This window comes from Electrophorus electricus, chromosome 15 (assembly GCF_041902795.1).
Source record: "Electrophorus electricus isolate QZ-2024a chromosome 15, ASM4190279v1, whole genome shotgun sequence".
NCBI lineage: Eukaryota > Metazoa > Chordata > Actinopteri > Gymnotiformes > Gymnotidae > Electrophorus > Electrophorus electricus.
Window position 1 is genome coordinate 6,518,178 of NC_137511.1, and position 25,909 is coordinate 6,544,086.

At 38.8% G+C, this 25,909-nt stretch overlaps 5 protein-coding genes across 11 annotated transcripts; 2 read left to right on the forward strand and 3 right to left on the reverse strand.

Annotated features, from left to right (window-relative positions):
- Window positions 1-1,411: 1,411 nt before the first annotated feature.
- On the reverse strand, window positions 1,412-4,072 carry ndufaf8 (NADH:ubiquinone oxidoreductase complex assembly factor 8). Of its 2 annotated transcripts, none has more exons than XM_027010392.3 (3): window positions 3,753-4,072; window positions 3,466-3,576; window positions 1,412-3,013 (listed from the first exon to the last, which is right to left on the reverse strand). In XM_027010392.3, the coding sequence occupies exons 1-3, from the start codon at window positions 3,831-3,833 to the stop codon at window positions 2,993-2,995; spliced, it is 213 nt and encodes a 70-aa protein (XP_026866193.1). In that variant the 5' UTR covers window positions 3,834-4,072; the 3' UTR covers window positions 1,412-2,992. The 2 variants fall into 2 exon arrangements, with proteins under 2 accessions (XP_026866193.1, XP_026866194.1); XM_027010393.3 differs by having other exon boundaries at window positions 3,432-3,576.
- A 103-nt stretch (window positions 4,073-4,175) lies between these two features.
- Window positions 4,176-9,793, forward strand: tepsin (TEPSIN adaptor related protein complex 4 accessory protein). Its single transcript, XM_027010439.3, has 13 exons — window positions 4,176-4,333; window positions 4,597-4,669; window positions 4,762-4,853; window positions 5,026-5,119; window positions 5,382-5,449; window positions 5,668-5,749; window positions 6,115-6,183; window positions 6,312-6,503; window positions 6,740-6,905; window positions 7,342-7,455; window positions 7,660-7,738; window positions 7,840-7,974; window positions 8,085-9,793. The coding sequence occupies exons 1-13, from the start codon at window positions 4,295-4,297 to the stop codon at window positions 8,667-8,669; spliced, it is 1,788 nt and encodes a 595-aa protein (XP_026866240.1). The 5' UTR covers window positions 4,176-4,294; the 3' UTR covers window positions 8,670-9,793.
- Window positions 9,781-13,423, reverse strand: si:dkey-21c1.1 (protein VCF1). The gene is made up of 3 exons (XM_027010440.3): window positions 12,577-13,423; window positions 11,857-11,968; window positions 9,781-11,742 (listed from the first exon to the last, which is right to left on the reverse strand). The coding sequence occupies exons 1-3, from the start codon at window positions 12,606-12,608 to the stop codon at window positions 11,488-11,490; spliced, it is 399 nt and encodes a 132-aa protein (XP_026866241.1). The 5' UTR covers window positions 12,609-13,423; the 3' UTR covers window positions 9,781-11,487.
- An 83-nt stretch (window positions 13,424-13,506) lies between these two features.
- Window positions 13,507-23,477, forward strand: si:dkey-21c1.4 (uncharacterized). Of its 5 annotated transcripts, none has more exons than XM_081698149.1 (5): window positions 13,507-13,555; window positions 14,070-15,218; window positions 15,770-15,880; window positions 16,179-16,295; window positions 22,862-23,477. In XM_081698149.1, exons 1-5 carry the CDS (start codon window positions 13,507-13,509, stop codon window positions 22,873-22,875), a joined length of 1,440 nt encoding a protein of 479 aa, XP_081554275.1. In that variant the 3' UTR covers window positions 22,876-23,477. The 5 variants fall into 5 exon arrangements, 2 of the variants coding, with proteins under 2 accessions (XP_081554275.1, XP_081554274.1); XM_081698148.1 differs by lacking the exon at window positions 22,862-23,477 and adding an exon at window positions 16,373-16,620; XR_003410659.3 differs by lacking the exon at window positions 22,862-23,477 and adding an exon at window positions 16,373-16,620 and having other exon boundaries at window positions 13,544-13,782; window positions 15,770-16,009.
- On the reverse strand, window positions 16,602-25,520 carry bicral (BICRA like chromatin remodeling complex associated protein). 2 transcript variants are annotated; one of them, XM_027010434.3, is made up of 11 exons: window positions 25,291-25,520; window positions 22,908-22,953; window positions 22,468-22,516; window positions 22,135-22,200; window positions 20,662-22,053; window positions 20,508-20,568; window positions 20,347-20,431; window positions 19,973-20,118; window positions 19,790-19,884; window positions 19,506-19,608; window positions 16,602-19,398 (listed from the first exon to the last, which is right to left on the reverse strand). In XM_027010434.3, the coding sequence occupies exons 1-11, from the start codon at window positions 25,478-25,480 to the stop codon at window positions 18,914-18,916; spliced, it is 2,718 nt and encodes a 905-aa protein (XP_026866235.2). In that variant the 5' UTR covers window positions 25,481-25,520; the 3' UTR covers window positions 16,602-18,913. The 2 variants fall into 2 exon arrangements, with proteins under 2 accessions (XP_026866235.2, XP_026866236.2); XM_027010435.3 differs by lacking the exon at window positions 25,291-25,520 and adding an exon at window positions 25,025-25,277.
- Window positions 25,521-25,909: the final 389 nt, after the last annotated feature.

Consider the following 25,909-nt stretch of genomic DNA (forward strand, 5'->3'; position numbering starts at 1 on the left):
TCTCCCAGTATTTCACAGGCTTGTCTAAATGTTGTTCAGCAAACTTTAAACACGCTCCAACATGCTTTTTCTTCAGCAATGGAGTCTTGCGTGTTGAAAGTGCATACAGGCCATGGCAGTTGAGTGAATTACTTGTTTTCTTTGAAACAATTGTACCTGCTGATTACAGGTCTTTCTGTAGCTCTCCACAGGTGGTCCTTGGCTTTTGGACAACTCTTCTGATAATTATTTTCACTCCTTTGTCTGAAATCTTGAAATCCAGGGAGCACCTGGTCATGGCCGGTTTATGGTGAAATGATGTTCTTACCACTTGCGGATTATGGCCCCAACAGTGCTCACTGGAACCTTCGGTAGTTTAGAAATTCTTCTGTAACCAATGCCATCACAGAGGTATTGAGCGCGCACACACGGGTTTTACCCATCATGAGATGTTTCTTGTGTGGCACCTTGGTAATGTGACACCTTTTTATAGGCCATCAGTTCAACCAGCTGATATTAATTGGCAGTAAGTGGCAGGATTGCTTTCTAATTACTGATAGATGTCAGTTGGTGTCATGACTTCCATGGCTTTTTGCACCTCTCTTTCTTCATGTGTTCAATACTTTTTCCCTGTGTCATTTCTCGTTGTTACACAACTTAATTTATGGACATCTATGGTTTGATTTCTTTGCATGTGTGGATGGGATGGGTTGTTACCGACATCTGGTGAGAATTTCATGTCAATAGCATCTTTAGAAATATATTTACTTAGAAAATTGGTGACATGTTCAATACTTATTTCACCCGCTGTTGTTTATTTGCCATTTTTGTTTGAGATGTTCTGTTTGTGTTGGCATTACTAGATTTCTCTAAGTAGTGTTTTAAAATTGGACCATTTTACCATAATTATTTACATATCTTGATTATAATTTATAATTAAGTTGAATCAAGAGAGTTTCAAATGAACTGAGAAAATAATATGCAATTCTTTATTCTTGCAGATTTTTTTCCATTTCAGATTTATATTCCATGTTGTATTCCATATATGGCTAAAGATTCCAGTGCTTTGTGGGTCTGTTACACCTATGCTATGTGTGCGACAGTCCTGCTTCTTCAGTCTTTTCCTCTTTACTAGTTTGTGGTTTTAGCTTGTGTTTCAAGCCTTCACTTAATGTATTATAAGTTTGTGCTTGTTGACACCTTCCTTTGGGGCATTATTATTATTTTTATTTTATTTTATTTATTTTTTTTTTTTGTCAACTGGTCTGGTGTTCATGTTGCATATGTGAAATGGTAGTGAACTTTTGTTCAAAGCTTTTTTTAAATCTTTCATTAAATACATCTTATACACTTTGTAAATTTATCAGACTGCAGCTGACGTTTTAGATACTTGACATATACATGTGTTTTAAGTACAAGTGTTTGGACATTGCTCAATCCAAACTCACTTTGTGGAGTGTATAGGAATATTTTTCTCTTAAGCAATAACCTAATGGAAATATTGTTAAGTAAATGCTTTGTTTCAGGAATAAAGTTTGTCTTTACAAAATGCTTCTTGCTGTGATTTTTATTAATTTATTTTTTAATTTTTTTTGGCCATACCATTATATAAAAATTGGATAATTACTAATACTTTTCCCCAACTCAAGCATTAGAGTTGTAGAGTTCTTATCAAATATCAAACACCTTATTTTTCCACCTGGAATTTTTCCCATCTGAATATTTCATATGCAATATGCACAAACAACATGCTTTGAAACCATTTTTCTGTTTCAAATTACTGTGGATTTTAAATGTCAAGTATTCCTTGTCAAAAAATAAAAGCTACAATTAAAAGCTCATTTTTATTCAACTCTGACTGTGCAATTGTCATTTGCAAACATGCACACAACTGGTTCTTTAAAAAAAATTGCACATTTGAGATTACAGAATGCATGTTGAAACATTTATCATTCTGACAGTTGTGTTTAAGTGAAAAATTAATCAAATTACTAGCAAATTAAAAATAAGTTCAAATTCAACAACTCCCTTAGTGTATATAAATGGCTATAAAATGGCTAGCCAGTGGCTAAACACAATCATTTCTACAGGGCCTTTTAAATAACACCTTATACTCCACTGGAAATGTGAGAATCACCAGCACATGATGCCAAAGGCCACATACAATGATTCAGTCAAAGCTGAGGGAAGTTGAGTATAACTTCCATAATTTATCTCTTCTTTTACTGTTGCACATTCTGTAATTGGCTATTTGAATTGTATGTTGATCCAAAGTCATTACTGAATTGCCTTTATGGCCACTCCATCAATTAACATCTAGCTAACAAGGGTGTGGGTTTTGCAGCAAGGCATCAATAACACCAATGCAGCTTGTGTTTCCATATGTGGCAAGCTGAAGTGTGTAAGCTTTTCAGGTGCCAGTGACATGAAACCCATAGTGAAACATTAATCAGCCAGCCTTTTATGTTTATCTCTGGAGCTGGGAGCAGTTCTTTAAAAGGTGTCTTTTTAGTGTACCCTTTAAAAACAGATTCAAGAGAAGCAATTAGGGTGTGTTGTGCCACCCTTAGAGGTGTAACACAGCTCATTACTCATCCTGCCTGATTTGACTTCTACAATCCCCTTCTCTTGCAAGCAAATTAACAGTCTGGTTATGATTAGTTCAATTATTTTATCTATATCTTGATCTAATTTATTACATTTTAACAAAAGATAGATACAGCCAGCCATTGTCAGAATGACCTGTCCATACTAGTAAACACTGTTAAAAAAGTACATTTCCTGGCACAATCATTGCTCACTCCTCAAAGAAACCAAGAGGTATACAAATTGTTTATTTTCTGCATGATAATTTATGTTTTAATATGAATATTGTATTTAAATATTTCAATAAACCAATATATCTGCTCATCTACATTATATATAAATTTTAAACAGCAACTGATATGTTTAAATTTAAACAGCAACTGATATGTTTATGCATGCTTATACCCAGGAAACGACTGCTCATCCTCTACTTTACACCTTGTTTCGCCTGCAAAGACAAGAAAAGTGTTTATCTAAATTAGATGAAAAATTAACATTTGGAATTAAGATGTCTACAATACAGTTTTGTAGGGAAACAATGCCACAAATAATACAATAATATAATAATACCAGAATTAACATTCTAGTATTATTACCAGAAATAACATTCTGGTCATTTTTAGCTCAAATTCACATTTCACATAACACTGAGAAGCTAGCTTTAGAAATCCTTTTTCAGATAAAGTGTACTTTAACGAAAGCAATTTTACCAGCACTCTTTCCTCGGTGAGCTGAGGTCTTAGCAAAGTGATGTTTGGCATTTTCTATAATTATTTTAGTTTCTCTATCCGTCATGGCTACCTTCGTTAGCTTTTTAATTTTGCTAGATCTCAAATTCCGCGTGCTTTAGGATAATTTTAAAATACCTTGCGAGAGTTTAGCAAATTACATTTCACATACAGCAGAGATGAAGCAGGTCCTCAGTGCTTCGAATTCTTTTATACATAAATCTTTCTTCAGTTCTTGCTTGCCAGCTGTTGTTGCAACGACACATTTGCCATAAACAGCCGCCTACGAAACATAAAATAATTATCCCTAGGCTAGGTTAGCTAGAGCTGCAGTTCCCTGCATATACGTAGCTAGCTAGCAGCAAAAATAGATAATATTGGACTTTTAGAAACGTCAGTTTTTCGTCGCGGTGTTGACGTTAACTATTCGGCTAACCGAGTCTCGTGATTTCCATTCACCTCTGCGGAACACATGGCAAACAACTCGGGGAATCGCTTCATCCTCTCCCGGCTACGAGTCCAAACATTTACCCCTGACATGACTGTAGCTCAGTGCGAAAAACGCAGGTAACGCAGCTCAAATGTTGGCACTAAGGATATTTCACTACTATCAAAAAGGTCAAAACAAAAGATGTTCCAACACTTGGAATACTTAGCTAGAATTTAATAATCCCTTAAATCATGCATCATAAAGCAAACTATGAAACATTTCCATTCTGTAAGATAAGGACAGTGCCATATTTGTAACCTCTAACCCAGCGACTGATTCTCCGTCGATAAACGCGATTGGACAAAAAAGTGTATGACGTAAAATCCCCTTTGCTTCACTCATTCGTTATCCCTGATATTTACGTACATCTCATGAGCCAATAAAAACGCAGAACAAAAAGGCGTAACTCGCTTAGCTTGAATGACAGTGCACGTTCGTCGGTAGGGCTTCGCTAACGTTAGCTAGTCAGAAATGGTACGCAGACGAGTCCATCAATCAAGGTCTTCACTAAATGGCAGCTTTAATGGAACGACTGTCTTTCCTGCAGAAAGTAGGTAGCTCAGGTTACTTTGGATAGATAACCAGTTAGCCAAATGTTTATGGTTAGTGTGTCTGGTGACAGCTAGGTAGCTATCTAGCTAGCTAATTGGCTCGCTAACCAGGTAGTTCGCTAGCCAGTTAGCTAGCAACCTCCCATACGTGAAACATTTTCTAGGTTTTTCCTTGAATTGTTGCTCCTAAATAGATGCAGATCGCTGTACCTTTGGTGTGTTGCTTACAAGGTTTAACCCTTTCGTTTACGGGGATCTTTAGGTGCCGACACTTATGAAGGCAACAGCAGATGACGAAACGCCCTGCCCAGGATACCTCTTTGAAGACATCAGCAGTATCCGTTTTAACTACAGTAGTTTAACACTTCCTTAGTTCAGAATAAAATAAAATATTAGTAGAGAAAGTCCTTAATTTATACAATCCCAGAAATTTCGCATGAGTCGGTGGGATGTTCTCAGTGTCTTCTTGAATATCTCTTGCAGCGTTTGCAAGGAGAGTCATGTAATGTGAAACTAAAGGTAAGCAAACTATTCTATACTGCTGAATAAGTTACCAAATACGCATATCATGCGTGCACCCTGTCAAAAAGATATGTACAGTTTAAAAAAAAAATAATCTCTAGGACCTTAAGGAAATATTATTTTTCTTTAAAAGTAACTTGATATAAAAGTTCTCTAAACTCTGTCCAAGGTTCTGAAGATCCTCCTGCACTTGTGTGGCCATGGCCCCCCTCACTTTCTCACAGAACTGAGACGAAATGCAACATTTATTCAGGAAGCAACTGGTAGGGAGGTTGCAAATGCATCTAAACATGTTACATCATGCTGACATCCAAATAAATCAAAATCAAAATCCTTATTACATGATTTTATTTACAGTAAAAAAAAATTTTTTTTTTCCTTGTAATGAGTGGAGTAAACAATAGTGCTGCATCGTATTTTATTCTAAAGCCGTCAGGCAATAACTTCCCTTCAGTTTGAAAATGATGGCATATGTTATGGCAGAGTAAGCGTGTAAGCATATCTATTGTGTGACTGTTTCTTCAGTGTACAGTGGTCCCCCAGACCCCATTCATGGCAATGCACCCTTTCAAAAAGTCCGGGTCTCTGCACAGGTAAGTTGAGCCATGTCTAATGGGAAACAGGAAAACTCACACTCTGCTGCATCTTGTTTGTGTCCCCCCAGCTAATTATTGTATGCATGTAATTTGTTCACCTCTGTATACCAAGTTAATGTAGTCAGACTTGGATAACCTTTAAATTAGACTTCAATTAATTTAATTGAAAAGCTTCCTCATGACTGACGCATGTTTGCTTAATCCTTTCTCTGTAGGAACTGGCCAGCGTGCTTTTTTGTGATACTATGTCCACAGACTCTGGACTCTCTCCATGCAAAGCAGCACCTTCAGCCATGGGTGAGAGAGTGCTAATGATGTAGGTCATTGCTGATCTTGTCTTGTCCAGCAGTCATGTCTTCATAGACTATTCATGTTTCACTATATAATGGACTAAGGACAAGAATTATAACAGTTTGCCCTGGCAGCTTGGTACCTTAACAAGTTTCATGACATCAGGGGTATAAATAAAGGTTTATAGCCTACAGATGCCAGGGAACTCAGCTGAATTTAAGAAACTTCTAAGATGAGTGGCAAAATGTCTTCAAACATCTATCAAAAGTGAAGTCTCAATAGACTGACTTAGTATTAGACAGTTATATTTGTGATGGGGCATTCAGAAAATTAAAGAAAATGTGGTTGACTTTGATCTTTTTATTTGGCAGGAATGGGATCAGAGTTTCCCAGATCAGGGATGCAGGGATTTGGAAATAGTCCTGGGAAGCAATCATCCAGTAAGGGGAGTTTTTGCCAGCCTTAACACAGGCCAATCACTGTGCCTGAAACTGTTAAACTTTCTGATGCCTGTCTTAATTGCATATCCTCTTTCTTTTCTCCAACATCTTTGCCTTCTTTTCTCAAGGTAAACTGACTCTTTTAGATAAGATCCAGAAGGCTGCAGAGGTCGTGGCCAGTGCTGTCCTGCCCCCCACAGAGCACCCTGGTATTCGTCTCCATGAAAATCACTATCGGGCTGTGGTAGCACCCTATGCTGCTGTGGAGGTAGCAATGCCAGCATGTGCTTTTAGCATCCCCCCTCCCTGCAACCGTAAAGGTAAGGCAAACAAGCCTATTGTATTTCCATAAAGTCTTCAACCCAGCACTTAATTGCATGAATCTGGTCAAGAGCTGGAATACTACAGAACTGTGGGCTGCTTAGGCAGGAAAGTCCACAATGCAAGGACTATATTGAACACCCTTGCTTGCTCTGTATTCATATCAAAATGTCACCAATATCTCCATTTAAACATGATTTTGTTTTAAAATGATGTCTCTTGGCTTTTTTTAAAGCTTCTCATAGATGTCCAGGGCAGGCTGGTGGAGGCTGGGAGGAGACGGGCAGTGACCACAGCTCCTCTCACAACTCCTCCCTGGAGAACGAGCCGCTCAGCCAGACCTCCGTGGGAGGGGGCAGCAAGTCGGGAGCAAGTCGAGAGGGTGGAGACCTGTCGGAGAGGTACTGGATTTTCAATACTTGTCGTGTAAATACCATGCTCTGTTGAACAGTGTTCCCAGGCACTTGAATTCATGACATCAGGACCACTCTGTAGTCTAGGGCCAGAATTCAACAGTGGTAAATGATGATAAAGGAATGCCTATGGGAATATAAATGTACTTCAAAGGGTTGTTCATTTAGTTTTTCAGCAGAGGCCACATTGGCTGTTCCACATGTTCCTTTAGCTCTTTTTAATCATCCATCTCTTTCATTATAGTAATTAGGTTTACATTATTCCCTTTAAAATGCATGTGATGCACCTTTTGGTAATATCTAAAATGGGTTCTTGCTTTATCTTCAGTGTGGTTTATCCAGGTCTTATAATCTGTTACATTCAGAGCCTACTTGGAAGCTACATATTGCACACACAAAGTTAATAATTCTACCTCTCTTTCAGGGTGGAGGCCATACAATTGGGAGACTGTGGCCAGGAGATGGCCCTGATCAGCAGTCTGACAAATGGCTCTAAAATCTTTCTATCCAGAGATGAGAGCCAGCATTTCATCAAACAGTAAGCATTTGTGTTGGACTATAGCAGACAATTTAAAGGCTGAGAATTGTGATTAACGGGGGGGGGGGGGAGAACAACCCCCCCCCCCCTTTTTTTTTCTAGTGGCCGGTAGTCACATTCTAACTGTGCACCAAACACTGCTTTTTGTGGTGGTGTGGGGTTTTTTTTGGGGGGGGGGGGGGCTTCCTCTCTTCCTTCCCTTAGGTGCTGTACTTTAAACTGTGAGGTTGTGGTAGAGCTTCTCTCTCATAAGCTGAAGGACCCCACACAGACTGTCCAAATGGTACAACTTTTAATGTTCCTGTTAAACGTTTTTGGTAGCATTACATTTTTCTGCATTAAAATGGAAGCAGACCAATCCTCAGTAACACTGTTTTTCCACAGAGGGCACTGTCTGGCCTGGCATGCCTGATGTCCACAGATCTTCTCTCTCTGGACCAAATCTTTAGTGTCACACACAAGCATCTAGCCCAGCTGAGTGAAGGAGCAGCATTACCTGTAGCGAACAAGGCAACCAAGGTACTGTAAAAGCAAGGAGATATATAAAATAGTAAGAGGTGAAGTAAGTGGTCAAATGTATGCATCAATGGTATATGCCTGTGGAACTTGGAGGTATTTTGTCTGCATAGCTTCTTAGGCAGTTTGAAGCTCTGTTGGGTGGTTCCACACCAGAGGCCAAGCATGATGTTTCAGTCTGTCCAGAGTCATCCTCACTCTCAGAGCGGCACTTAAATCCCATCCTCACCAGTCCCCTTCTCCCAACACCACTGGATACCATAGCTCCATCTAACACTGCTGCAGAGCCATCTCCATCCATAGCATGCCTGCAGGATCAGTCTGCTGGGCATGACCCAGAGTGGGAGGAGGTCGATACTGAGGCTGGAGGTGCTGCTTGTGGAGCAAGATTACAGGGAAAAACAGAGGACCAGGAGACTTCTTTGAGGGATAGGACCAGACCAGCAGACCCATGCGAGGCTCCTGAGCCTCCAAGATTCCATCTCGCATTGACACTGTTCAGTGGCATGGAACTGGTAAATAGAGGGAAACCTGTGTGTCTCGTTGAACCTGTTCCAGTGGAACCAGATGACCAGGCAGGGGTGGAAGCATTTACAGAAAATGACTTGGCTATAGAGAAGAGCTCCGAAAGAAATGCAGATCACTCTTTATCTACTAGCAGTGAACAAATGTCTGCCTTTTCCTTCCTTAACCTCTGACTGACTTAGCATTTGATGTGTGAATGCCTTCTGAATTAAGACCCATATATAGGAATGACTTGAGCTAATGGAAGTATTTAAATTGCTAACATCTCCATCCTCTGAAACCCAGTTTACAGTGGCAGTATTGGTGGGGAAAGTAATTTGTTAGAATAGGGATGGAAAAAGCTTGCAGTCACTTCCAAGAGGCAAACCATGGCATAATGCATGAAGGTGCAAAAACAGTTAATGCTTAATGCAATCTTCATATGTATCCAAATGCTGCTACTTGTTTACAACCAAGGAAAGCTTTTAAAAGGGTGCCACCAAACTATTTGTTTACACTAAAATTGTTTGGAAAATATCAATGTGTTGCATAGAATGTTGGGTTTTGGGTTGAGATTGAATTTTTAACTGATCCCAAATTTGGAATATCTTTTTCCTGCTTTGAGGGGAAGAACAGTTATAGCAGGGAAAAGCTGGACCACAAGATTCACTGCCTGCTGTTTCAAATCTGCCCACCATCTCCAGAATCCTGCTACATGACCAATGCACTGAAAGTAGTGGAATAGTTCAAAATGCCTTGTGTCCTCTGTAGTCTGTCCTGATTTTCTCTCAGGTTTAGTTGTATACTTGGCTGAAGCTATAGGAAATTACTGTCAACAAATCTGGTGTCTGACTTCAGATCCATATTCCTCATGCATATTTTTTTTTTAAACTAAAATTGTACACTTTTAATGCAGCTGTCAGTGTTGTGTGCTCTCACATTAACCGTGAGCAAATCTTAAGTATTTTGCTTTGAAAGCTGATGCATACCTCAGGATTCTTTTACTGTTTGTTGCTTGCTTAACATATACTGTCAAATTACAGCTAACAGTGAATTTTGCACTAGGTATTCATAAGTATTGGCTGAGTTTGTTACCCCAAGTCTCTTCAAACAAGATACATATTTCTGCCAAAGTTTAAGAAGGATTAGGCAATGACACTTGCTGTTGCACACTGTTGTGTAGTTGACTAAAATGGAAAAAGTAAGAGCTCTAATAAAATCCATGTACTCAAAAATACAAGTTTCAGTAAAAAAAGTTCTCTAGCAAATCTGCATTTTAACATTGTAACCAATACAATAAAAAGCTACTAAAAAAGTGTTTATTTTCAATGGTGTTCGATTAACATTTCATAAAATAACGATTCAAAATTTGTAAATGTGTTGGCTATTGTATGTACAATTCTACATACAAAACTTAAGTGATTGTAATGATTATCATCAAAAGCTGATAGTCTTTCACATGGACATACCACAGTGTTTCAGAATAGTGCACCAACGTGTAAACAGCTATATCAGCACCCTGCATACACAAGGACAAACTCACAAAATATTCTCCTGAATGCTCTATTATGGCCTTGGCCCAAACACATTACTTATACTGTAATACACTGAAAGTGAGAATTAGAATTTGCAGGTGCCATCTGTATATTATTCAGTATAACTCCAAAGTGATTTTAAACAAAGGACATTGCATGTCATGGTAATAAAAATGTATTATTACATCAAATGGTGTAAACACTATGTGACTTGAGCTTGGGTAAAGCTCAACTCACATATACATACCCATGTAAAGCCATAGATACTGCAACCATTCCATATTTATGACTAAGTAGTGGTATTAGTCCCTTGGGTGGAGTCTCCTGGGTGCCATGTTAAGAGTTAATTTTAGACCTGAACATGTATATGGTCAGGTCCAAGATGATTTGTGAATCATATTACAAGGAACCCAATGATCTTAATAAGACCAATTTAATTTCAAGCTTTACAAGGTGTTTTTTAAAATGAAAATGTAACCAAGGCTTCACTATCTAACATGTGATTTAAAAGTAGTCACCACTTCCCCAGAACTAACCCCTAAATGTATCAATTAAAACAGGCCTGAATCTAACAGTTCAATAATTCTAATTTAAGGTGTGCTGCTACTGTGTGCCTAAATGCTAAGTGAAACCAGTCACTATACTAAGCAACCAACAAACTGGAATTTAAAGCATAAACTACACATTTCTGACACAGGTTTGGATTACAGCCATCACTTTTCCACCTAGTTTCCAATTTGGCTTCATAGCACACTTGGAGGAAATCCCAAAGCCTGAGTTTTAATGTAGGATCCAACTGAACTGCAAATGCTTCCTGAATGAGTCAACTTACCAGTAGAAACAATGGCAACACAATCATTCCAGATCTTGTGTGGATGCATTATAGCAAACAACAGAATAATTTTGGATTCCTGCAGTACACAATAATAAAACAGCAAGAATACCCAACTGTGCTTAGGTACACCAACTATGTGCCCTCAGAGGTCTTTAGTACAAAGAGAGTAAAAAAATATGCATTTTGTACTTTTTCGATTAGTTTCGATCCACTCAATCATAAGGTGCATTCACAACAAAAACATCCTGGTGCCACTCTCCTTTACTTAGCAAAAACATGACCTTTTCTCTGAATCATTTACCATGTAGCACCATGTGTATCTGCCTGGTTGAGTAAAACAGATAAGGTTACATAACAGCATAAGCACATAACATTACAAATGCCATTTGAGGTTTCTTCTTGTACTGTAGCACCCAAGTGGAGAACAGGATGAACACAAGAACAACAAAACCACATGCATATAATGAAAATGAAAAAGTGCTAAAGGAGTGGACACTAAAGTAGTCAAGCCAAAGTTCTAGTGAAGAGAGAGCCTCCTGTTGTGCTAGGGCTAGAGGTACAAAGTTACCGAGGTTTCCCATGTGAAAGGCTCCCAATGCACTGCCCCTACTTGGCATTGGGTGTTGGGAGAACCAGTGGAAGTCATGTTGTAGGTCCTGACTGGCCTCGAGTTTGAAGGCTGCTGAAATGGGCCTCTCTAAGGATGCGGTTGATATGATGGTAAGAGGTATCACTTTCACTGAAGAAGGCTGGCTCTTCAACTAAGTGACCAGAACCACTGGAGGTACACAAATCTTGTCCGATGCACTTTCCCTTTTCATTTGTGGACTGGTTGATGGAACTCGCTCCTGCCAGCCTCTCTGGACTGCTGTAGACACTGCTGTCATTGCTGGAAGACTGGTGTAAAGAGAAAATGAAATAAGTCCTTCAAAATATTTGACCAGGGGTCATCTTCATTGGATGTTTTATAAGATAATGATTAAAGCCAGAAAAATAAATTAGGGTTTTTACCTCAGAGTCCCAAACATCACGCCCCAGTTCAGGGAAGAAAGGGTCAGTTACCAACCTCTTATTCTGAGGCAGAATTTGCATCTCCTCAGCATCACAGGGATGACGCCGTTTTCTGTTGAAAGCGTAGGATTATGAGGACTCACTTTCTATGGTCAATTAACACAAAGTCTCAAGCATATGCCTGGGAAAATTCAGCAAGATGGGCTCCGTTATAGGCATGTTAAGTCTGTCTGAAAATGCAGCATGTGTAGATTTAACTATTCATGGATGATAATCATTGTACAGCAATAACCTACTGCCATAGAGTAATTTAATATATACAACAGTAAAAAGTCTTATTTATTAACACAAGAGAAACAAAAGATAGCTTTTAGTTAACCAATAAATAACCACTAGTTATCAATGTACACCGCAGGATTATGACTCAGCTACTTCAACATGGAATCATTTTCTTATATCTTGAATACCGACATTACTTGTTAACTACAACTAAGGTTTTTGAGGTCACAACGTCAATCTACCATCATCTTACTTGATCTTTTCTCACGTTCACTGACTGCTAATTCTAAAAATAGTCAACTTATTCGAAAGATGTTCGTTATATTCACACATGTACAATGCTAGTACAATATTTGTTGAATATCGGATTCTGAAAATATAGCTATAAAGCGAAAAACCATCGAGAAAAAGGCGGCCTTAAGATATTGAGGAAAATCTTACCTGCTTTCTGTCAGCATCAGGAAGCTGTGCATTTGATAGCAAGGCAGTGGGAAGGGAGGGTATGTGCGCACACACGGACGTCTTCTCGCGGAACCGCCGAAGTCGGCAAGAAATGCTCAGTCTTGCTTTTTAGTTAGGTTTCAGATGATACGTTCACGTATTAACGTTGAAGACAGTGGAACTGACTAGCTGGCTAGCTAGTTAACCTATCTTTAATATTAAATCATAGGTTACATAATTTAAGTTTAACAAACCAATAAAATACTAACTTTACATAGCACCATAATCCCATAGTATGTCAACATCGGATCTTTATCGATTGTTTTCAAGACTCGTTACGCTACACTGGATAATCTTTGAGGGACTGTTGGTCATAGGGCTAGCTAGGCTAGCTAATGAACTGCGTTGTGAAAGAAGAGTGTAACTCAAAGAATACAATTGCTAGCTAAATAACCCAGCTAGCTAGCGCCAACATTATTGTCTTTAACCGACTAATTACCTTTTGGTCAACTTCACTCGCTTCAATAACGATGAACGTCACGAACTCTGTGACAAATGTTAACTTATCTGAAAACTACCGTGTAAACTAACCTAGCTATTTACCCAATAGCTCTATTCAGGAACTCTATTAGTTAGCTAGCTAGCTAGCTAACTAATGTCGCGTGGCAGAACTGGCAGCCTAGTGCCTAATATCTAGTTATGTGATTATATAAATTTTCATTCGGTGCTATAAAATAAAATTGATTAGCTAGCTAACTATGTAGCTACGCACTCAAACATTAGCTACTACTCAAATTTAACAGGCATCTAGCTAGCTAGCTAACTGTCAATTTCCTTTAGCTTGCACTGTGGCAGTTGGTCCTTTCCATCTGCTGCTGTTCACGTGACGAAAGACGTAAACGTGCAGCCGTAAACGTAAACGCCGTTGTTATGAACCAGCAAATCGTCACTGGCTTTTGGATACCATGTTTATACGCAGGTGCTATTAATGTGGCATTTCAAAAATATTTGCTAAAAACTATGGCTGCGGTATAGGTTGACATAGCTAGCTTGCTACGTGTCGACCAAAGAGAAATTCCCTTTCGGTGAAGGATTTACGTTCATGTTATATTTATTTAAGGCAAAGCTAGATAACGGTCTGATAGTGACAATAAGAGATCACTTATAAGATATCACTTCTTTATTCAAGGTTCAAGATGAGTTTAGGTGAGTACCTAGTTAGCTAGTAGTTAGAGTTTAACCTAGTAGGCCAACCTAAAATAACGCTAGCTACTCATCAAAGTTTTATCCTCTAACGTAAACGTCTTGGGTTGTTTTAAGCAAACTTCATTAAGTAAATTTACTTTCAGCTCCAATGGTTTATGGTTCAGTATAAACTACATATGCATGTAGAAAGCCGTTTTAAAGGTCCTACTGTGTGTATGTTTGATTTTTTTAAAACCAGTTTATGATTTGAAGTAGTTTTTATTAATTTTTTTATTCCTTTCAAACAGAGCTGTGTCCATTTTGTGGAAAACCATTCAAAAGGCTGAAATCTCACCTTCCTCACTGCAAAATGTCCCCTGATTGCAAGACTGCACAGAAAAATAAAGTTCCTAAAGACTTACCCATTGCTAAACACAAAACCCATTCCGATAAAAAAAAGATAAACTTTTTGGACGAGAAGTTAAATGACCCATTGTATCAGGTAATCTCAAATAGGCAAACAAAACCAAAACCCCTGAGGAAAGCTTCAAAGGAGAGGATGGCTAAGGGTTTGGAAACCCCATTCTTTAAGCTTGCAAACAATGTGGCCAAAGATCAGTCTGTACAGGATGTGAGCTCACACACTTTGAAACCCAAAAGCAAGTGGCTTGTGAAAAGGGAACAGGAAATGCTGAAGCAAATTACAGTTTTGAAACAAAAAGAAGGAAAATTTATTTCAGACCCTCAACAGATGGAGCCTAACAGTTTACCTGAAACCTCCAAAAAACCAGTCAAAGAATCCCAAAAAACAGAAGGAGGACCAAAGACCCAAGACCAAAACAGTCATAAAGGGACCAGCTACACCTCAATAGTAAACACTAACAAGATTGACATCACTGCATCTAATGTTTTGCATGGAGTCCCATGTACTGCTTGCCCCCAGGTTGAACAGAGCATACCAAAACAAGCCAATAAAAACTTCTTGGAGAAGATAAAGGATATTCCTAAAGCTTTAAATAAGAATTCTTTGGTTTCACATGGAGCAGATCTAACTTTATTTCAAACCAAGACTTGTGTCTGGGAACACATTAAAAACAGCCTTTATGACAAGAAATCTGATTTTAGGCTAGTGATGTGTTCCATAGTGGTGACTCCCAAAGTGTCAGATTTAAAGTGTGGAAGTATTTCAACCTCTGTACACTTACCTGATATAGAGAATAATCAGTATGTTGAAACAAAGGCCTTCTCTGCACCCTTGTTCCCAATTTGTCAGACCTCAGTCCAAAGGCCAGCTGAAGACATGATTAGTTCAAAATTACAAAACATGAATATTATGGGATTGACACCTGAGATGGCAACAGGTTATGGTGGAACACTATTCTTTTCACTTCATTCAAGAATATCCTCTAATGTTTGTACCAAGTATCAACCTGTGAAGCCTCTTCCACAGAGTCAAGGTACAGTACCACATTTAGTGCAAATTAACATTTTACCCTATCATTATGACTTAATCAAAACCTCAGCATCTAAAATAAAAAATAAGAAAGGAATATGCAGCAGTATTATATGACTGAAAGATTGTTTTGATGGTTATTAACACTACCACAAAACGTTTTTATAAAAGAAACAGCTCTCTTCACTTATTTAGAACAAAACTACATTTCCTTAACTCATGTTCACATTAGGGGAGCCTAACATTAGAGATACAGTGCTCAGTGTCTAGGATTTAAGGCTGATATTGATTGGGTTCCACATAGTTCAGCTCAGTTGGCAAGAACCTTTACTTCTGCAGAGGTAAGGAGTCGGTTTATTTGTCATACATTTACTGCCTTGCCACGTTTTTAAACAAATCTAATTATTTATTGCAGTTCTTGAAGTTCTGTTTGTAATCCCATTAACTCTTTCCTATATATGGATCTGTTTGTTCTAAATCATAAGCCCTGTTCATTATATCGCAGATGATGATTGAATCCTCATTTTTATCTAAATGTCTTCTCTGTCCATACAGGTCCGGTTGTAGAACAGAGACTTGGAGGTGTGAAACTGAACGAGCTTGCAGCCTGGCTTAGTGCCCGAACACCAAAGTCAACAAGGGAAGCTGTGACACTGTTGAACAAAGGTTCATTGCCATTTCAGTTTTTTAATCTTTCTAATAACGTCACGGGACTACGATGCACAGCTTCAACTTTGGAGGATGAGAGTTCTACAGTTTCCTGTTTTCCCTCTTGAAAGACACTTGATTCAATTTGTGAGTAGTTTTGTAATAACATGTAATAAGGTAAAGAAAGAAAACACTAAGTTCTGTAGGATTCTAATCTTGTAGAACTGGAGAGTACCTATACATTCACACTTTCTGAACCCATAAGCTGTTTCAGTCACATTGAAAATCTGTATTATTCTCCCTTTGGTGTGGTCAGGTTGGCAGTGGTATTACAGGAAGTACATTGATGTGCAGAAAGGAGGAATTGGTGGACTTGCAATGATGATTGCTGGCTACTGTGTCCTAAGTTATGCATGGAGTTACCCCCATCTCAGTGAGTCAAATTTTGAAACATTTTTTTCCTACAACATTATTTATATTGATTGTAATGTGTGATCTATTGGTTTACAGAGAAAGAACGCTGGAGGAAATACCACTAGAGTATGGAGCATTCATACATTTTAGAAATTTTGGAACCTTACTGATTACTCAGTATCACTTTTTTGGCAAATAAATTGTATTAAACTGCAAAAATTACAAACACTTTTAAAAAAGTCAATATGCATAAAGGTAACCGTAGCAGATGATTACCTTCATAAATGAATTCTGAAGGATTTCTAATTAAACAATTGGGCAACAATTACCATTGTATTCAAAAAGAATTTAATATTTATGGATCTTTGCTGTTGTAGTGAACGCAAAAACAATAAAACGAGCTGACCATATTTTTTGATTTGACAAACATGGTATATCCAACATAATGAAAAATAACTTCATTTTTACTTTTACATTATTTTCTTTACAAAAATTATAAATATTTTGTGTTTCACTTTTCCATTTTTAATATAAAAAAAAGTTTTGAATAATGTAGAAAATAAAATATTCAAAGCATGGGAACCCCTACATCAATTTATCAGAGGGTGTTAAGATAAATCGAAGGCCACACTCACACATTAGTTAAAAAAAAAATTGAAATTTGTGTTTTCATACTGTCTCCTAAGGCAAAGGAGCCCTTAAACTAAAAAGGTCTTCAATGTGAACCCCCTCCACATGCAGGAGTTTACAGGGATATGGAGATACATTTATATTTTTTTGTCAACCCTATGTGGCTGGATTGTTGGGAAATTTCTAAATATGTAGTGTTTATGATTAAGAAAATTGATCAAAGTTGCAAAAATCAAGCACTATAAAATGTACATACACTTAAATAAATCAGCCTTCATTAATCTTTTGCACTGCACTGGTCTTACATCTCCTGTTGAAGTGAATAAGTCTGTTTTTAACTTGTTGCAAGCAGGGTTAATAACATAAAGGAACTTTAAAACAAGAAATTGACAGCTCTAGCTAAAATACAGGACAGTTCAGGACAATGTTTGCCACCTAAGATGTCTAAACAGAGCTCTGAATGCAACCAACAAATCAAAGCCATAAAGAACCAAATTTAAGCATTTCTATTATTTTAAATGATAGACAAAAAGGCAAGATGGATTTTACTATTTAAAAGTGGTTTTGGTACACAACAGGGCAAAAACAGTTACAACTGGAAACCTACCTAAAAGGCATTAACCTTGATAATTAATAATAATAATAATAATAATAATAATGAAAAAGGTAAACAAAAATGGCTATAAATTCCTGATTGTGGCTTTCAGGTTCTTGAGATATGAGTGATTTTTCTATCCTCTACGTTACATGACAACTTGATCTTGGTATTTAGCCTATTACCAAACCACTTTAAATAGTGACAGGCTGCAAAAAAAATATGTCTAACTGAAAGAATAAGAAAGAAAAATGTTTGTGTGCAAATGTTAGTTGCTACTTGTGGCCAAGGCTGAAAACTATAGATACCACAGCCTGACCAGCAGGGGACACCCTCCACAAGGGAAATTAACATGTTTTAGAAAGTATACCTCTGTAGGCTCACAGAAATACAACTTATAGCTACACAAAAGCAGGCTTTCTGTCCAGGGCTTGGAGCAGCACAAGAAGAAAAGAAAGTCATTTAAAAAATGAATGAAGATTCAAACAAAATGTAACATTGTACCCTCAATCTGAGGACTTAGTTTCCTCTGCACAATACCACTCAGGATGAGCTTGTCTGTGTAGAGGATGTCACATACCTGTAAGGTACAAAACTAAATGCTAAATAAAAGAAAAATATGAGCATAGCAAATGCTCTTGCAGTGGTATTAAACCCCCCCAGCCCCCACCCCCCCCCCATGTGGACTGCACAGTTTAGTGTTTCTACCTTATTCACTCAATAGCCAGCTTCCAAGCCTTTCTTGAGCTTAATCAGGAGTGTAAGATCAGGAAGAATACAAAAAAAATATATACAGTTGCTGGGCAGGGATTAAATATTACTGCTTTAAATCAACTAAATGTGCCTATATTTGTGTCTGATTTGGTCAAAATCTACTGCAGCAACCCATCACTACAGAAAGGAGAAGCAGTAATTGCAAGAATTGCACATGGATGGTTTTCCAAACCCAAATGAAGCATAGACCTGAACTAAAATGGTTTTTCTACAAAGGACCTCCCTGGACAGTTAATTTAGTCCAAGAGTACCCTCAGTTAGATGCTGGAAAAGCAATTCCAATAGCAGGGACTTTCAAAATTGATTTAAGATATCTATCTCTCTCGCTCGCTCTCTCTAATATTCAACCTGGACTTTTCAAACATGAACCTTACAAAATCATGGGTGTGTGGGAGTGCACGCACGCAAACAACGCTTTCTCATGTAAACGTTTCCAGAACAATAGGCACAGTAGAACATCACCAAAATCAATCTTATTTTACTCTTCCCTGCTTTTCACACACCTAAAGGGACACTGCACAAAGCTTTGTTTTGCACAAGTGCATCCTCCAATATCTTATTTCATGGAACTCAACTCACATAGCCATTGTGATGGTATAAAATACGATATGTCAAACACGTTATTTTAAAAAATGGCACTAACATTCTAATATGCTATTCACTGCAGCTTCAAGAACAGAGTCTGTGTCAGACAGTGAGACTTGACTGTGATCTAAGGATAAGGGTTGTTCAGGGGTACAGAGCTGGGCAGAGCTGTGTTGGGAGTGGCTAGGAGATGCGGAGTATGGAGCAGGGTGAAGGCATTGATGGTGATGACTGCTGCTGCTACTGATGACATTATTGGACCTCTTTTTCTTCAGGTTTAGGGTGATCTTTATGGCAGTCTCTCCATGTTCTCCCTGGTCCCCTCCCCCTGAATCCTCAAAAGCCGAGTAGGATTCTGTCCTGTAATCAGGTTCTATATAGCCACCCCTCCCTTCTTCACCTTCCCCTGTGTATGTCGTGTCTTGGCTGGGAGCTGTCCCCATTAAACTGGGGATCCCTTCATGGCCAATTGTATCCATGGCCCCTGAGCTTGAAGTTAATATCTTAGGCCCACAACAGAAGTCTTCTAGGAAGCCATCTGAAACATTATTACACTTGTTAGGTATATAAAGAAATTGCTGTTTTATTTTAAAATAGTAAACAAACATGTCATTGTTGATATAAAAGTTATTCTGTTGTTTTTACCTGGGTCTACAAGTACCATCCGTTTGTCTTGAGTCAGGTTGCTCCGCTCTTCCTGGTTGAATGTCCTGTCAATCATCACTATTTCTGATGATGGGCTGGACCGCTGTAAGAGAGATAAGTATAGATCTAAGGTATGGTAACAGGTGGTGCATCTATGTAGAAGACTTAATCAGTACTAGAGGTTATATGTTAAGACCAATTACAGATAATAGACTTAAATACAGAACTTTTTGAGCATTGGTATTTGTTCTGTTTAATCAGAGGGTGGTTTGTGGTAAGTTTACCTCAGCCTCCACCATGAGCAAACGCCTGTATTTATTCACCATAGACTGTGTCCTCTTCAACACTTGCGTAGCAACTGTCTGAAATTCTTCATCCACTGCAAAGATGTATAGTACCAGGAGCTTTTATCCAACACTTTTTCTAGATATAGTTACAACATGTAATAAAGGTGCAGTAAAGGGTACCTTTGGTAAAATCCTCCTCACAGGGTGGTGCTCCTTGGAACACATGATAGGGCAGCAATCTGTCAATGACATCATTTAGTGAAGTGAAGGGTGTACGGTCTGGAGACATGACTCCGGTATGATCCCTTCTTAGCTGCTGGAGAACCCTGTAAAAGCAGAGAGGTTAAATAATTCTACTCATAGAGCCTTTGGATCTAGTATTAATACATTTAAGGCAAATATTATGGAATACGCTTAGTCCACGTTTAGGACTGAGATGCAGTGCCAGTGCCAGAAATTCTTTTAAAGCTAGATTTACACTTGACCTCGACCTGCCCTCAATGTAGTAAAAGGACAAATGAGAAGTTTTAGGTTTACTCTTTAGGTTCACTCACATTCCTCCTCTGCTAAGCTGTTGATTTGCAGGTCTTTTGGGGGTGGTTGTGAGAAGAGATTCCTGGTTAGCAGGAGTTTTTACACCTGTAAATTTCATAATGAACATTAGGTCAACCTATAAATGTGATCTTAAACAAATAAATAAATTGCAAAAACATACCTTTGGTACCAAGAAGATTAACCAACTGAGTCTGTCCTTTCTGTGTTGGTAATGTGGAATCCTTGGAAATATTAAAATGCTTGTTTAGAACTGCAGGTAACTTTAATAAAGAAAAAAAGCTAAGAGAAAAAAAACCTAAGAAAACATGTCTTACCTGGTGAACCTGCTGTTTTTCAAACTGTAGCTCTTGAAGTGCAATGTGTGAAGAGCTTGTGGTGTTCTGTGCCAGAGGCACTAAAAGCTGCTGTCCTGGGCTGACAGATATCTGCTGGTGAGTCTGGACGCCCTGGGCTGCTGAGTTAACCAACGTGAGACGACTTGGGACCTGGGAGGTCGGTAAAGCAGCTGGATTGGGTGATGTGCTGGCAGTCCAAACTTTGGCTGCGACACCAGGCCTCTGGGAGATCTGCATTACTGCAGTAGGAGACACTTGGCCTATCTGACCTGTACTAACCACACCCTGGTTCACTATCAGCTGCCCCCCAGCTGCAAAATTCTGCCCAGCAATAATCTGCACAGCTGTGTTCTGATTTGTCAAAATGGAGTAGGTAGTGCTAGTTAAGGATGGGTCACTGACTTGTGTTTTGGTTTGAAGCACCTGACCATTCACTGCCTGGAAGCCATGAACGGTACTGCCAGTGGTGAGGGCTAGAGAACTGGGTAGCAAAAACTGGCCCGGTGGAAGACTAGACTGGGCCTGTGGCTGTCCTTGCTGTCCTAAAGGAGAATGCACTACAATGCTGGTGGCTTGACTAACTACTTTTACCTGTTGAGTTGTCTGTGGAGAACCATTGGCTGGACTTGCCGTAGTGGTCGTATTAGGTTGGATCCCTAAGTTGCTGATATTGTACACGGTTTGTCCACCTGTCTGAAGGGGTTTAGGCTGAATGGGTCTCACCAACGTCTGTGGTGCAGGGCTTCTTTGAATTATAATATTCTGCAGTGGTATTGCCCCTTTATTAAAGGGAACAGACACCTGACCAGGTGCAGAAGGAGCAAAAGCTGTACTCTGCCCAGTACTGCTGGCCACTGTATTTGCACTAGGCCTCAACAGGATCTGAGGCCGCTCTAGGCTGTTGATAGTCATCATGGAGGGGGCACTTCCATTAAAGGAACCCACTAACTGAATATGTCCTGCTGGTCCATTTGGCAATGGCAGCTGGGGAATTTGCTGGATAAAAGCCTGAGGTTGTACCCCAGAAAGGGGCATTGGGGCCACCACTCCAGCTCCCGAAACTCCTCCAAATCCCCCAGAGACCAGCTGCTGAGAGAAGGTGGTATTGGCAGGGGCTAAAGATGGCTGGGAGTCCAACAAGGCTTCTTGAGCCAGTGTCTGCTCTGTGATATCTGCCTCCAGCAAAGACTTCTGGAGAATGTCAAATGGTTGGTCCTCACCACCAAGATCAACCTCACTGGGAGAGACTCCCCCCTCAAGCTCATCTTCAATAAACTGAAGACTACTGGAGAGCTGAAGTCCAGTATCACTAGCCTCATCAAACTCTTCCAAGTGATTGTGGCCATCTTTAATCCCTTCATCTGTGCCACCCTGAACCAGAAAGCACAGACCAATTTCACTTTATTGTTATGTATAGTACACTTAATTGATTGGGATCTATCAAATACTCACCGTGTCACTTGTAAAAAAGGAGCTTGCTGACCCATAAGTTGCATTTGTTAGGTCATCCTCCTCTATCTGCTCAAAAATCATAAAAAGTCACCAATAAATCAGAGGTTTTTTACAATTCCTGAATAGCCCAGTACTTCACAGTTTCTCTTACATACTTGACCCAAATCATGAACTGCCTTCTGAACTATGACTAAGAAAAAAAGTTTGTGCTTTCTTTGGTCTAACTTAGCCTGGTGTATTAAACCATAGAAAACAAAAACCACGACAGGAAAAGCTAACATCCTGTAATAAACAACCCACACAATGCACCACTCACGATACTGATAAACTTACCGACTTGCTATTGGAACCATGAAGATAGTCATTCAAAGCTTGCACATCTCTGGTTTGAAAATAAAATACATATGCCACATAAACAAGTCTAAATTATGACTGTTCAACATATAGTGAAATAATATAGGGAGATAATATTCCAAATTTGAATTTTTTTTTATAAAGTGTGACTATGATAGACACTAGATTTTTTTTTAAGGTGACTGTAGTACTCATATGTAAAATGCACTGATAAGTGAACTGTACAACCAGCCCTGAACTCTGTATGATTTCATTTTATTTTTAATTGTAGGGACTTGATGAAAATGCACTTTCTTAATAATAATAATCCTATATCAGTGTGATGATAATATTTTGGTGTAAAATGATGCTTCACATTTTTTTTTTTGCACAGGTGGTTTATTTTAAAAGTAAACAGAACTTTAGTAATTCCAACTCACCCTATAAAATCCAGAAGACGACGATCGTCTTCATCATCCATGACACCTGCGGTTAAGGAAAAACACACTTACAGACTCCTGTGACAACCACATGATGCCTCCCTTTCTGGAATCACTTATTTACAGCAATACCAAATGAATTAATGGCGCTGAGTCTTTGTTGTGAAACTGGAAGACTAGGCACCTAATCATGAACTCAGTTAAAACAAAAAACGAGTAGATATTAGTTTTCTGATAAGAGTGACTTGCTGTATGAGTGAAATGAATGCACTGAGAATATTCTTTAAGGATAAGCTATTCTAGAAAAAATAATGCCACGTGTATAGTTGAAATATTTGTAATATAAGGATTTAAAATATAGCGTGATTACTTTAGGAAAATTATATGAAGAGTATGTAACCACAAAATCAATTGTTTATTGCAGTTTATGAACACGTCAAATTATTGACGTCTCGATTTTTGTGGAGTTAAAAGATCTTAATTGTAAATGCGTGTTTAAAAGCTTATTAAAATGTATCCGCGGAACTATTCATTTTTCGACATGTAATGTCAGCAGATACAATGTATCTCAACGCTCAGTTTAAAATGGCGGCTGTTATCTGTAACTACGCCATTATAGTAGTATTGGATAAACACACGACTGGCACACTATGTAGTGCACAAAATAAACACAATCTACGATTAGAATACTGGGGCACAGCATGTATACTTATATGTACTGGCATGTCATCGAGTGAATGACGGATCTAAGTAAACATGAAGAGCTGTAACAAAAGATAGCCATGGGGGATGGGCAACATCTGTTCGGCCAGTAGTTATGTCCTGTTTATTCGTGCAGGGTTGCTTTTAAGAAATGTTCAAGTAAACATGATTATAACCACCTCTTGATGACTTACAGTCCCACCTACTGAAAATCCGACTTATCGAGACGTAGTGATTTGTGTGATTAAATTGCTCTATGAATGTAAAGCTGCACATTTTGGAAGCGTTAAAACACCCAGATATTTTGCGCTAAAATTCGATAATGCAGACGCTTTCATAAATTTCATAACAGATAATGTAAAAAATAAATAAATTATACTAAGACATGTAGGTTACCAGACAAAATCATGACGCACTGATGATGTTTCTGTTCGGGACCCTGCTCACTCCTTTTATACTTTCTACATATTAAATAGACTTAAATATCCCGTGAACCATCAGAGAAGGGAGCATGCAGTTTAATGGGGTAGCTATCCGTTCATGTTCTGCGTTAAAATACTACTGGAACAGCCGCATAGTGGCTCCTTCCTGCCGTTAAGACTATGGCGTTCAGTTTAAGGCGCAATATGAAAAAGTCAGTACGTCCGTCAAGAAATGTATATTTATAGCACCAATCTGACAGGTTCCACTAATACATTTCTATCCAAATAAGGGAGATTTTTTTCCTTCTCCTTACTCTCTAAAAAACTAGCAAATGTTAGCTGTTCGCTTTGAATGTAAAGTCGGGCGGCGGAAAGGACACGCTACACACCATCAACCCTACATATACTTTCTAATATAAAACCAGTTCAGTCGAAGCGATGTGGCAGTTCTTTCGGTAGTTAATGTTGGACGTTGCCTCAAATAGGGGTGGCTACGCAAAAAAAAAACAAAAAACAAATCTCGTATTTAGCTTAGCCGGCGGATTGGTAATAGTTTTGAGTGCACACAAACCCATTTCAGCTCCAAATACGCACTAGAACTAGCTAGAAAAGGCCTTTGAGTTTACCCAAAATAGACCGAAAAACGCTGCGACGGCCACCATTTGACGAGCGACCGTACAGAAGGTTGCTTTGGTTTGGCGGCATGCAGACGGTCGACACATTTGCGGCCGTCTTGGCTAAACAACCCCAGTCTGTTTTGTATTCGTCGTCGTTTGCGAGAAAAAGCAGGTTGGCTAGCTAAAAAGCCGTAGCATTTTTATAGCTAATGGCCTCCTCTGAAGTGAACGCTAGCTCGCTACGAGGACGTTTCCCCACCTCTCCAGAAACAGGTCGAATTCGTCGACAAACATAACGAAATAAACCGTGTCGAACCATAAATATTTATTTCAATTTGCATGGCATAAAGACGACCGAAAAGAGGCAAACCCTTACTCCTTTCTCACTCCTCTTGAAACCCAATATCTCCATTTGGCAACTTTTAATTTGCTCCCCCTCCTCCTCCTCCTCCTCCTCCTTCTTCTTCTTCTTCTCCCTCTCCCACTCATATATTTTTCTCACTGTCCTTGCTCTGTCTCAGATAGATTTTTCTCTTCACGCTCACTCTTCCCTCCCCGAAGGAAGGGGAGGAAGGAGGTTGTGTGTGTTTTTTCCTTGAAATTTTTATCACAAAATTATAATACACTCAAAGGGAAACTCACCGTCATGAAAAAGCAGTGCCTTGTCCACGGGGTTTCCTCGCCATCTCTGCACGGGCCGATGAAGCGGTACCGCTCCAGCAGAAGGCAGCATGTGCAGCCCTAGGGGAACCACAACCAACTGTACACTATAACCTGGGACTCTCTCAGGAGCAGAGTAGTAACCCGAAGAATAAATACATTTAAAAGACATATATGAAAGACAGATATTAGTTTTCTCGATAAGATTACAGCTCGTGTGCATTATTAATACAGAAATACTAGCTTTTCCAAATTTAAATAATTGTCGAATTGTTAAACGTTTACTAGCGACAGGGGGCGGGGTGTCCACTCCGACCACACCCAAATTTGTCAAAGAGGCTAAATTATGGTCATTTTTACATTGGATCTTAATGCCTTAGCAAAAATACTTAGGGTTATATAGGTAGTCATAGATTCGTTCTGAAATAAGAAACAAAGCTTTTAATAATATCGTTATGATATTATATATCAATATGATTGTGTCTGATGCAGAATGTTTACGTCAAAATTTATGATAAAAGAATGACAAAGGAAACGACTTGGCTCTGTTTAGATGAATGAAACTATATAAGTATTATGGCCATTTGTCAAGTGCAATTCA